At 25.9% G+C, this 13,731-nt stretch overlaps 1 protein-coding gene across 3 annotated transcripts; it reads left to right on the top strand.

The window, feature by feature from the left end:
* The first annotated feature begins 4,731 nt into the window (after nucleotides 1-4,731).
* LOC132933159 (mucolipin-3-like) lies at nucleotides 4,732-13,338 on the top strand. Of its 3 annotated transcripts, none has more exons than XM_060999554.1 (13): nucleotides 4,732-5,292; nucleotides 7,083-7,276; nucleotides 7,346-7,537; nucleotides 9,114-9,264; nucleotides 9,343-9,536; nucleotides 9,922-10,018; nucleotides 10,092-10,210; nucleotides 10,280-10,429; nucleotides 10,652-10,759; nucleotides 10,840-10,962; nucleotides 11,591-11,797; nucleotides 12,378-12,535; nucleotides 12,720-13,338. In XM_060999554.1, the coding sequence occupies exons 1-13, from the start codon at nucleotides 5,196-5,198 to the stop codon at nucleotides 12,784-12,786; spliced, it is 1,857 nt and encodes a 618-aa protein (XP_060855537.1). In that variant the 5' UTR covers nucleotides 4,732-5,195; the 3' UTR covers nucleotides 12,787-13,338. The 3 variants fall into 3 exon arrangements, with proteins under 3 accessions (XP_060855537.1, XP_060855593.1, XP_060855484.1); XM_060999610.1 differs by having other exon boundaries at nucleotides 7,329-7,537; XM_060999501.1 differs by having other exon boundaries at nucleotides 7,037-7,276.
* Nucleotides 13,339-13,731: the final 393 nt, after the last annotated feature.

Here is a 13,731-nt window from a genome sequence, read left to right as displayed (position 1 = left end):
AGTTTAATACAATTCATTATAAATTGACTCACTTGTAACCTTCTGTACAGCAAAGCGACATCCACTTACCTGCTTTTTTTTTTTGTTTATAAATGGTTGCTTTTGGTCTTAATGATAATAATAATTATTATTATTAAATATGAATGCAATAAGCCTGTGTACATAATACATCAAGTTCAAACTTCACGATCTTTGTGGACCAATTTTTCGCATTTTTGATACTTAAGTATCTAAATTTAGAGTTAAATTATACACTTACGTACGCATTACGCGGGGTCCACGATCTTTATTGTCTGCCTGATAATATTATACTGCTTGCATAATTATTATTTACAAGCAAATCTCACGGATAACGCTGTTGGGGATGGATATAAATTAAAATACAAAATAATTAACAATTTAAAAAGACATTACTTCCACAGCGTGTTACACACAAAAGGAGTTGAACAATCACAAAAACCTAGCATTGCCGTGTCAGCCATAGTATATGATATAATTAATATATAGGTATACTATTATAATAATTTAATTTAATTAATATTAACAATATAATAAATGCAATGTTTTCGGCAAAAATTAATTTAACCTACCGCATTTGGTATTATAAAACCATATTCTGTCCCCATATTTTGTTGGTACAAAATCATCCGCCTAATATTAGGTATTTTTGACGATAATTTTTTAAGACATCTATAATATTTTAGAATACCTTAGTAGAAGTGGTTCAACATGATCTACTCCATCCAACTACACTTCAAATACCTATACAGTTATACCTAAATAAGTTCATGTTTTTGTTAATTTTTAAGGACATTATTATGGTTAAAATACATTTTTTGCTATTTTTAGTTTTCTAGATTTAAGGGCATTTCAACTTCGGCTAAACCTACTTTAAACTCATATAAATTATAAGCTACTCATCCAAAATTTGATTTTAATAAATCAATATAGGTATTACAAAACTATACCTACTGCTTTAGATCACTAATTTAAAACTGTGTGTTCTCTTTCAGAAAAATTAAAAACTTGAAAAACAAAAGGAATAAAAATATCAGTTTTTAATTTTCTACGGCTTAAAAATATGTAAAAAAAAATATGGCTATAGCCAATGACGAGTGTTGGGTAGTAACGTAACTGTAACGGCGTTACTTAGCTTGTAACGCATTAAGTAATTTCATTAGAATTATTTCTACGTAACGAAAATGTAATGGAAATTACTTTTGATTTCTATAGAATAACACGTTACAGTTTCGAATTATTAAGTACCACCTACCTATTGCGAATTTAAAAAATAAATATGTATAATGCGGGTATTATTATGTTTAACAATCTAATATGACGTATATGTATATACATATTTAAATAGTTTTCAATGGTTTTGACATTTGACATGCCCAATTGGCAATTGCACCGTAAATCACAAGAACAGTTAATGCAATTTATTATTTAATTTGATTCCTCTAAATAGGTAGGTACCTAGTTAGGTTCGAACGTTTTCTATACAGGTTTTATAAAGAATTTAGTGTTGTAAAAAAACTGTTCAATTTGAAAATACTTATTAGTTATTACTAATGTAACAACATTATGTGTTTGATAATTAAATAAAATCGAAATATTTACAATGCAACGTTATAAATCTTAGGTAGCCATTTGGCATTTATAAGAAACAGTTTATTTATATAATTTTTTAAGTCTTATTGTGTTTTATATGTAATATGTATTATGATTTTAATTTCACATACCTATAAGGTTTATGTTGGGAGTTTGTGACATAAATACAATTTATAATATACTTAACTATATCAGATACGAGCTTAGCTCAGTTGGTATACGTATTAGCTCATAATATTATTATTGTTATTATTGTGTTATAATTGATTTACGCTGAAATAAAGAAATAAATAAATAAATAAATATAATGATAAATTACTATTGATAAGTAGGTACAAATGTACAATTAATTAGTACTATTTTTTAATAGTCATAAACTCATAAGTAATTATTATTGTTATGTAAATATGTTATATGAACTGTACATCTTTTTCAAATTATACCTTTTTACTATAGGTATTTGTATTTCTAGTTACCTACATTATTGCCTGAAGGATGAAAATTGCCAAGAAATAAAAAAAATTTTTTTTTTTTTGTAACGAGAAAGTAATGAGTTACCTCCTTTTTTTATTTGAAAAGTAAAGTTATTTCACTATAATTTTATTTGAGTAAGGAGTAAGGAGTATCTTCATTACTTTTCTAAAAGTAACTTACTTAACACTGCCAACGACCAATTAAGATTGTTCGCTTCAAGTTCAACCAAAGAAATAGTTATGTAAATAGGTCTACTATGAGTTACCTACTGTTTATTAAGCAATTAATAATTCCTTAAATATTATTATGTACCTACATCAATATAGTATGCTGTCAGTATTGAATATTGATATTAGAGAGAAATGTGAATTAAGTATACTATAGTATACTATCTAACGTTTAGCCTTTAGGTAAGAACATTATTAGAGTTCCTCGTTGGGTTTTTATGATATTTTAATTTATAAGTGACTTATGAGCATTTTTAAATATTAAAATTGTATATAGGTACCATAGGCGTGCGCACGGGGGCAGCAGAGGCAGCATATGCTGCCCTGGACTTCCTTTGAGGCTACTGGGGCCAGAAAATATTAAATAATGGGCCTCGGTAAAATTATATTTCCACAAATGATTTTTTTTTTTTTGGTCAAGTATAGATATGAATATTTTATGATTACAGAATTTATCAGTATAAAACTAATGAACCTGTCTACTATATAAAGAAACAGCCATGATTTTTAATTGTAAATATTATTATCATTTATGGTCAACAAATCTAAAAGTAAACTGGGTTTTTAACGTTATTGTAATATCGTCTTGTGCATCGTACACTAATATGCCATGACGATGCTGGGCAGCCACAACATTAGTGATAGACGATATTAAATAATCTTGTAATCTTGTGAATTAGGATATTAAAATAGAAAATTATAACACAGAATTTGACCTATTGAATAAATATTTCCATATCTCTAAAGTCTAAAGAATCATTAATTTCTGAGATAACCCTTTTGAAACAATTAGAAGATACTCATACTCCTAAAGGTACTTGCTCTGGTTCTGTTTATAAGTGGCTTGACTGGTTAAAAAAATGTGATTGATCAAATATTTTTAATAATTTTTTTCTATGTTTAAAAATGTTTTTGGTATTATCCCTGTCACGAGTTGTGGTTGTGAGAGAAGTTTTTCTAAACTTACCATTGTTAAAAGCAAACTTAGATCTACCATGACACAAGATAGACTAAATGCATTATTGTTTCTATTTGTCGAACAAGAATTAACTTCTTCTGTAAATATTGAGTGTAATTGATGAATTTAAAAATGTAATACCTGTAGAGCGTAGATTAGTATTATAAGTTTGTAAAAAAAGTTTATGAATGTTAATAAGAGGGTTTTATTGTTTTATTTACTACCAATTGTTATTACTTTAATTATTATTATTTTTAAAATATATACTTTATATTATTATTAATGTTTGTTTATTTTATCATATTTTAAATAATAATTATTAACTATAGGATTGTGGAAAAGTACACCTTAAGTGGCTTAGTACCTTACTGTACAACTGTTTATCCAAATAAACAAATAATCAATACAACTTTAATTTTGATACCCAATAGCAAAAAAAGTAAAACTATGGGCTGGGCTTAATGGTAAATTTGAAGAATGGGCCGAATTAATCTCTTGCTGCCCCTGAAACTGGAAACTGCGCACGCCTATGATTAGGTACTCATAAAACTTTAATTTATTATAGACATCGGCGATCTGTAAGTAATGAATAATAGTATATCAGATATCTCGACAGTGGCATATCTATGGGTGGGTGATATGGGGGTAATATCCCCCCCTCTGGAGACAAAATTTTGTTCACAATACAACATATATAATGTATAGGTATTTAATAATATGAAAACAATATGCGTATACTGAATGTTTAGTAAAACTTCAACTATAAACAATAAACAATAGAATTAATATTACCGTAAATAAATTTTTATTTTAAAAACATTTATCACTTATTTATTATGGTGAGTATCCAATAAAATTAAAAATTAAGTTCTAAAAGTTAATGTTGTACATTTTAATAGCACAATTGATGTATAACAAATAGTAGGTAATTACTATCGTATATAATAGCAGTATAAATTATATCATAAAATATTCTAGTTTATAGTAACAAAGGATAGGTACCTAACTATACTCAGAATCGTTTTTTGTATGCAATGATTTATCATTGAATTAAAATTGAACACATACATTACAATGACTTTCACTACGGTGTATACTCCCTTTTTTTAAATAGAATTGTCATTATGTCAAAGTTCCAAAATCAATCAATTCTAAGCGAACAATGAAAGTTATTTAAACAAAACCGACATCGTCTGATCGTCATATAATAATAATAACAGTAATGTTTAGTCTCTAGTGTTTACAATGATTATGTAATACCTCCATGCACTTACTCGCCGGCAGTCGGCTGTCAGCATAATTAAAATAATTATTACGATGATTATTGTAGGCAATGATGTTTATATTATAGTGCGCACCGCCAATATCGGTAATGTCATGTTGTTTTTTTTCTTCAATTTGATAACACGTTATCTCGCGTATTTCTGTAGTTATAGCATTATTTTTAATTTAACCTGTTAGATAACCCATTGTTCGATAATCGTAAATCGATATTCATGAACGCAGGCGTTGATCTTCTTCTCATCATTCTGTAACGATAATATTATAATTATTATATTTTTATCTTAGTCAAAACGTAGTAGTAAATCGACTGACGGATTAATATGTTAGAGAATCGCCCTGTACAACAATAACAATAAATAATAATCACAAACAATCTTTGGGCGATCAAGCCATTTTTTATCGCGATTCTTGTCATCTAACATTAATCGTTATTGACGACATTACACTGTGCATTTTCGTATTCGTTTTCGTTCAGACGGATCACACTCATAAGTGCACTACGAACAGGTTGATTGAGGGCCGCGCCTTATAGGTACTCGACGGCGACGATGTAATTACGTTCCAATTTTTTTGCAATTAACGCGACCAACAGTATTCTTCGGTGTTTGCTCCTACGATCGTTTTGACGGCAATCAAACACTATGAACGGTGCGCAGGATAATGCTAGATATGATGGACTCACTGACCAGTCCAATCTGTCAAGCGGACCTAACAATGTGGATCTATACAACGATTCCGGTATTGTTTTGAATTTTTATTGTGCATCCACGAAGAATGGTCTTTAGTATATTGTTTTCGTTTTATACTTAGTTAATGCCCACAGTTTGTCACTAGCCAGTTTTTATCCAAAATTGGTACATTGGTATATCTTTAATATCAGTGAATGGCATTGTGTAGTTAATGTGCTTATTTGTAAATTTCTTGAAGTCTTATAACTTATTCTGATATATTGATATTGATGCATTAATACAAATTATAAAAATGCATAGGTGAATAATTAATTATTTTTGACATAAGAAAAAAAACTAAGGATAAACTTGATATATTGATGTGTTTGTTAATTTAATATACATACATGCAGTATCCAATACAGACAGGCATCACACAAATATAGGTATTAGGTATAGCTGAAAAAATACAAATAATCAAAAATAGACTTGTTCAATTTATCTTGTTTATTAATATTGAGTTGTTCTTTAAACATATTATCTATATTTTTAGTATTTTCCTAAAAATGTAATAAGGTTGAGGGTGCCCTCAAAAAAAAGTTTAATTGCCCCCAACATGCAGGTCTGCAGCTCCCCCTAATAATGTCACAACTGCACAAAAATAGTTTTTATGTTATGTAGTTACCTAAAACCTACATTAAAGCATTTTGTAAGTAAAGAATTAACCTAAATATGTATCCGAGTAATAATCTAAAAATTAAAATTTGCAGAACAAAACATTAAAGATTATTTTTAAAAATAAAAAAACATAAATTCAGATTATTATGAAAGTAATATAATATTTGGATTGGGTTATTTCGATGGCCAAACAGCCGGGCGGTTGTCCGCAACAGAACGGTGTCGGTGTGTATTATAGTGGTGCAGTAGTGCACACAATCGCTGTGCACATTTGTACAGTGTAAAAATTAAAACAAGTAGAAACACGCAACTTGCGTTATAATGGAATTGATGTACATATTCGTTTCTGTGCACATAACCTATTGTTTTCAGCGAATTATTTGCGACGTAGCCGCGCTGTTGCTCGTCGGCATAGACATTATAATTTATTTTTACTCTCTTTCGTTTATTATATTCCGATTATCAGCTGATAAATAATGTTAGTCGATCATTGTAAGACATTCAAAGCAACAATCATGTTTCTGTTTATACATTTTAACAAAATAAAAGCCTCGATAAAAGCTAATTGGTGAATAACTAAAATTTGTAAATAATTATTTGATACAATTTATAATATAATATAATATTGGTTATATTTTTTTGGATGTGCACTACTTCATTAAAAACCCACTAGCCGCCACTGAATGCACTATTTACTGCACGTTTTAGTGGGCCCTGAAATTTTCAATTTTTCGTACTACACACTATACTTTAATTAAACATTTATAGCCAGAGCTGTACACAGATCATGAAGACCCTTCTACAAAATTAATAAGTAGTAATAATAGAAAAAAAACATTATATACTACACACTTTCAAATTCTGTAGTATACACTACTCTTTTTGTACTACACAAAGTGTGTCGTTGTATAACACAATTTTAGGGCCTGCTTTAAATGGTTTAATATTTTATCTTACAAAAAATAGGTACTTATCTAGTAATATCTATTGGGTTTAATTTACAATTTTTCAATTAATATGTGCCCTAAAAAGTGACAAAGTATATTTTATGACAAAAATAAAATAATATATCTTAAATATTTTTATTTCAATTTTTATTTGCTTAAGTTAGTGTGCATGTAAAAAATTGTCTGTAGGCTGTGGTTTTGAGATTCCTGGTTTACAATATTTGTCATTATCTAGAAGAAGATTTGTTATTGGACAATGAAGAAGAATACATTCATCCTTATTCAGATGAATATGTACTTTTGGAGAGGAAGATGCGTAATAGATTATCTTTTTTCTTTATGAATCCAATTGAAAAATGGAAAACAAGAAGGAGGTTTCCATACAAATTTGTAATCCAAATCATCAAAATAATATTGGTTACACTTCAAGTAATAGATGAGATAATAAATATTTTATTACTTTTGTAATAATTTAATATAGTTTTTTTTTTTTTTAAGCTTTCGTTATTTGCTCATACTCGTTACAGTCATGTAAACTATACATGGGGAAATAGAATTACATTTTCACATTTGTTTATTAAAGGATGGGATCCAGCTCGAGAAATAGTCTCTTATCCACCTGCACTGGGACCACTAGCTATTTATAATATTGAATCATTTTATTCAACAATTAACTATGCCGTGGTTGGTGTAAGTATAGAATTTACTTATTGTAAGTATTGTTTGCAAAATATTCTTACTCATCTACTTTTTTTGAAACAACAAATAAAATATAATATAGTTTTGTGTATCACTAAGACAATGATTATTTTGCTGACATTTTTAGAATTTTTTTTTTTACTAAAAATTTAAGTATATAGGTTTAATTGTTATTAAATAAGTAAATATTAATAATGTTAAAAAATATTTTGTTAAAACTGTGTAGCATCCAGAGATCATAAAAAATATGATGATCAGTATTTCATTATTGTAGACATATGCGGTACCTAATAACAAATTAATAATTATAATTCATAATATTTTATGTTATTAGTTCATAGTTACAACTTATTATTCGTTTTAGATTCTGAGCGGAGCGAAAGAATGTATTGATTTTACAATGATGAGTTTTATTTTTTTACTATAATTTTTCAAAAATTTGATTTTAATTTTTTGTTGTAAATTTAAAATTAATAACTAAAGACGTTTGAAATAGTCACAAAATATTTATATTGACATTTTCCATAAATACATGTTTAAAATTCTTTTTGAGCTAGTATTTGAGCTAGCCTTTAAATTTTTTTTTTTCAATTATTCTTGATAAAAACTTTTTCACTTAATACAAAAGCTTGAAAATTTAGTAAAAGATTATGTAAGTTAAAAAATATTAAAAATACATAGTCACAATTTTTTTACTATGTATTTAAAGATCAAATTTTGACATAATTCATCAAAATTTCGAAAATTTTCAAACTATTTTCAGTTAAAATTTTATAAAAAATTATTGTTTTATAGCTAACATTAGAAATATTGATAGAAGACAATAAAATAAAATAAGAACATAAAATAATGTTCCTACCTCAAAAAAAAACTAAGTAAAAATAATTTTTTGTGAGCGTTTGAATTTTTTAAAAATTTTACGATATTGGATTTTCATCAGTAAATTAACAAAGGACCATTTTCCATGTAGAGTAATATTTTCAAACAATTTTGAACTATTTATAGCTACAAGAAGTTTTATAAATTATAAAAAAAATGTTTAAACAACTTCTCCGCTCAGATTCGTTTTTCATGTACAATAAATAATAATTTATCATTGAATCCAAATATAACACATGCATTACAACCACATGCTCGATAACTACTGTACTAGAGCAATACTCACTTTTAGTAATAATTAATCTCACATTTTTTAACAGTTTTGAATGATTTTATTTTTATTATTTTGTAATTTTAGTTGACCAATGACCATGCTATAAAATATTATTATAATTTGAACAACAATCAAATTAATTTTTGATAACATTTGTTGTTTTTAAATATCTATCATTATATATTATTTTGAATTATTGACGGTAGTCTAAGTTTTTGAATTTCTGATTGTAGCTGCAGAATATTTCATTTTGTTTTTATCGTACATTTAATTTATCTTTATAATATATATTCTATTTTGTAGTATTTGAATGAATGAATACATTTTTATGAATATATTAGTATTATTTAACAATTATTGTAATGAAATAATGAAAGTTTGTATTTTATTGTAAACGCCTATATATTTATATAGTATGCCAACATCAGTAACGCAATTGGATCATACTCATATCTAAGCGAAGATAGTAAAGTTGTGCATCCAATATTTTGTACTGTTCATTATAAAGAAGGAAGTGTGTTTGGTTTCAACGAAAGTTATACCTTTGATGGAGAAATAATACAAGGTAATAGAAATACGTGCTATTATAAATTCCAAGATTTGGTTATTGTATAAATAAATTTAATTTATTTTTAATCTTTAGAATGCCTGAATGTCACTATAACAGATGATATAAAAACTAAAGGATTTTCAATCAAAGATTATCTAATTCAACAAAATAAGACAATCTATTTTTCATCTTTATTAAAAGCTAAATTAAAATTTGCATTAAAAACTGTTAACTTCAGAGTTGCTGGAAAGTATTCACCTCCTGATTGTTACAAATTCGAAATTCAAGTAAATATAATTTTGTGTAAATTTTTAAGAACGATATAATTTAACATTAATTAATGAATAGATAAGTTCATCCTTTAAAATCTTTCAAAATATGACATTTAAAATAAAGAATTTGTAAGAAATTTTGGGTAATTTTTATTTAAGGCTGTATTATTAAAAACAAATTATTTATAATTGATATTACAAAATATATATATTTTCTGACTTATAAAAAAAATAAAGATATTTTTGATCGGTAAAAATGTATATACTTTTCATGATTAATAAAAATATATTATGTTACAATAATATATTGTAATAAATTATTTATTTATATTAGATTTATCATATTATTATTTTAGATAAACAATCTATATCATTCTACATTTAATGGATTTCATTACAGATAACATTAAACAATGAAGATATGGATGGTCAAGTGTTGGTAGACTTGGATGTAAATCCTTTTAGGCTAAATTGTAAAGGGAACGTTGAATACATCAGTAAGTTAAAAAAATAGTTTTTATGGTATGTCAGACTGGTATTATTAATATTATTAATTTTCTTTTATTTAAGTCGATAACAAAGTCGAGTCATTTTTGAGAAGTGTATTAAATTATTTTGTTATCATAGTGTGTACTATTTCAATGATACTATGTACAAGAGCTATATTGAGAGCACAACTACTGAAATATGTAAGCATATAATTTTGTCTAGTATCAATGTCATTTGTAACTTTGTAAAATTTATTTTTTCAACCACAGGAGACAGTAAGGTATTTTGAAGACATGCTAAAGTCGACATTGAGTTATAGAGCACGGTGGGAGTTTTGGAATTTGTGGTATATAATGATAATCATCAATGACATACTGATTATATGTGGTTCAGGAATAAAGGAACGAATAGAAAAAAAGGTAATGTCATAAAATAGCGTACACGTGGTGTTGTGTGTTCAAATCCCTTGTGTTTTTTATCTATATTAAAATGTGAAAATGTTTTTATAAAACATACATTTATATGTATCCTTAAATTTCCTCCCTCCCACATTGACAATTTTCTTAAACACCACTGAATTATTATAATAATATAAAATATCAATAGTTATTAGGTATTGTTAAATAACTATGTGTTTGTAGCAATTTATTGGCGACCAATGGAATTTATGTAGTGTACTACTTGGAACTGGAAATTTGCTGGTCTGGTTTGGAGTTCTTAGATATCTAACATTCTTTAAAACTTACAATGTAAGTTTAAGTTATGCTTTATTGATTATAATTCATACTAAATTATATTATAGAGATATATTTAAATTGTTCATTTTCAGGGTGTAATATTAACATTAAGGCAAGCTTTTCCAAACACTTCTAGGTTCATTTTATGTGCAATTCTATTGTATGCTGGCTTCACATTTTGTGGTTGGTTGGTATTAGGACCTTATCATATGAAAGTAAGTGTTGATTTCAAATTCATAGGCTACATGTTATTAATTATTTTCTCAAATCTTCATAACTATTTAAGAAACTAATTTAATTTAAACATGCCTATTGTATCATTATCCATTATTTATTTCTTTATTTTTTATACTATAAATTATTATAACTACATAAAAAATTATTTTTATACATCAAACTTTTAAAATTATACTCGTAGGTATTACTATAATGGTTATATATTAAAATTTTAAAATCTTGAACTGTGAATATCTAAAATATAAAAACTAGTTGACAACTAGTTATGTTAAAAAAAATATTAAATATCTTGTCTTAAAATTGTAAAATTAATTTTTTTCAAATATTTAAAGTTGATAATTACTAAATATTAGTACATATTACAAAACACTATAATGCATTTATTTTGTATTAATAATGACAGATTTAATATTATGCGAACATAGGAGTTTTCTTAATTTATGAATGAATAAAAGGAATGTTTTAAAGTTTTTACTACTAAACAAATATAAATTTTTAACTCCAAGAATGGAAAGTAAAGTATTAAATAACCCTATTTTTAATCAAAGTTGAATAGTTACCTTTTTTAAAAACATTTTTTAATTTGTCATGTATTTGTATGCTTAGTTCCGGTCGTTGGCAAGTACATCTGAATGCTTATTCTCTTTAATCAACGGAGATGATATGTATGCCACATTTACAATCATGGCTACAAAATCCTCATTGCTGTGGTGGTTTAGTCGTTTGTACTTATATTGCTTTATAAGTCTGTTTATTTATGTGGTTATCAATCTCTTTCTATCGGTAATCATTGACTCCTATGAAACAATTAAGGTAAATTCTATTTAATTTAAAATTTTTAGTATTATATTATGTAGTTTAAAATTGTTGTATGCCTTTTTAGGTTTTGTTAAATTGTATTAAGTGTTTTCCCAAGTATAACAGTCTAATTTATTTAGTTTCATTTATATTTGTTTTTTTACTTTTAACGTTGCACTTATAAACAAGTGGAATGCATACCACTAGAGCAGTGATAACCAAATGATAGCTTGTAAACTGCATAAAGCTGTGGAAAAATGTGATGTGTTAAAAGGATAACAAATTGATTTTTTAAATTTTTTTTTTAAATTTAATTTTATTTTTTGATCTAATGTTTACCTATCTTCTTTGGTTAAATATGATTATTGAATTTTGATGGTTTCCGAACTTCCTGAATTCCTGATATGCGTCTTTGTAGTAAAAATTAGAATTATTGATAATATTAAAAATTATATACTTTCAAGTAATATGTGAATATTTTAAAATTAGATTGCTGACATTTTTATTAGCCTTCATAAATATCTTTAAAAAATAATGTATATTATACTTGATTGGTTATTTTATAATATTGTTTACAAAATGTGTTTGTTTTTAGAACCAACCACCTGATAATAAACCCACAACTGACCTGGAACAGTTTATGGTTGAAGGTACATTTCCTACATCATCATTTGATATAACAGAAGAGACTGATGATTGGGCACAAGTATCATTTGCCCAAACAATTAGGAAAATATTTTGTAGTTTTTGTATGTAAGTTCAAGTTTAATATAATTATATCTGAATTAATGGATAACAAAAACGAATTAAGATAATCGAATTTAATATATTAAACAATAATTGACATACGAGTGACGTTATTTTAATTTGACAATGAGAATAATGATGTACATTTTTCATGGTGACATATTTTTTATTTAACAAGTTTTATTTTCAGCGATTTCAAAAATTTACGCCAAACATGTTTGTTTATTAATCAAAGAAGCCGACATTTAATTATTTGATATGAAGATGGCTATCTATTTAATTTTATATTTTCGTTACCAATATTTATTATTATCTAAACTCTATATTTTATACACATATTATAGATGTTTATTATACTACATATATATTATAGACTGATTCACTGTGTATCCTTTCCTAACTGCACTTCACTAATTGAACTATAATTATTAAATTAATTTAGTCACATAAGATAGTGATCTGGTAGGGATATAAGATAAACTACTATCATAGGTACATTATGTTTAATACTTAATTTCACTCAATTTTTGTTAAAAATGTTTATGATTAAACACGTTTTTGTTTTTGTTTTGTTTGGTAAATAATGTGAGAGGACAGACATAATAATTAATATTACTTTCATGGCGTTCCTAAAAGTCAATTATTGTTAACCCATATTTAATTATGCATGCCGTTTTAATCTATCATATGAACTATGTTATAATGTTCAACTATTGTTTAGTAATGCATGTCATAATTTTTTTTTTTTAATTATGAATTACATTATATTATACATCTTTGATTTAAAATAAACATGAATTATTGTAACATTGTATTTTGTTTGTTGCCAGCTTTGGATTTTAAATATAATATGTCAATGTTGCATGAAATAATGTGTTCAAAATATAATTTTATTTTTGTATTAAATGTATTGTTTTAAATAGTTAATTATGATTATACATTTTTACCAATTACTCATAAATGTTTGTATTTTAAAATATGATTGAATTTACAAAATTGTTGGCTGTTTTTGAGTTATAGATACTTTATTATATGTTAATTTTAAAGCGAGTTATGAGTATTTTAAAATTGTAAATTGTTTGTACATCTTTAAATACTCATAACTCGATTTAAAATTAAAACATAATAAAACGCTTATATCATTGTCTCAATAATAATCTTACCTTTAAATTGTATAAGAGGTCAATTCGCCCTAATTTTTA

This window comes from Metopolophium dirhodum, chromosome 1 (assembly GCF_019925205.1).
Source record: "Metopolophium dirhodum isolate CAU chromosome 1, ASM1992520v1, whole genome shotgun sequence".
In the NCBI taxonomy this organism is placed as follows: domain Eukaryota; kingdom Metazoa; phylum Arthropoda; class Insecta; order Hemiptera; family Aphididae; genus Metopolophium; species Metopolophium dirhodum.
This window is presented reverse-complemented; position numbering and strand designations above follow the sequence as displayed.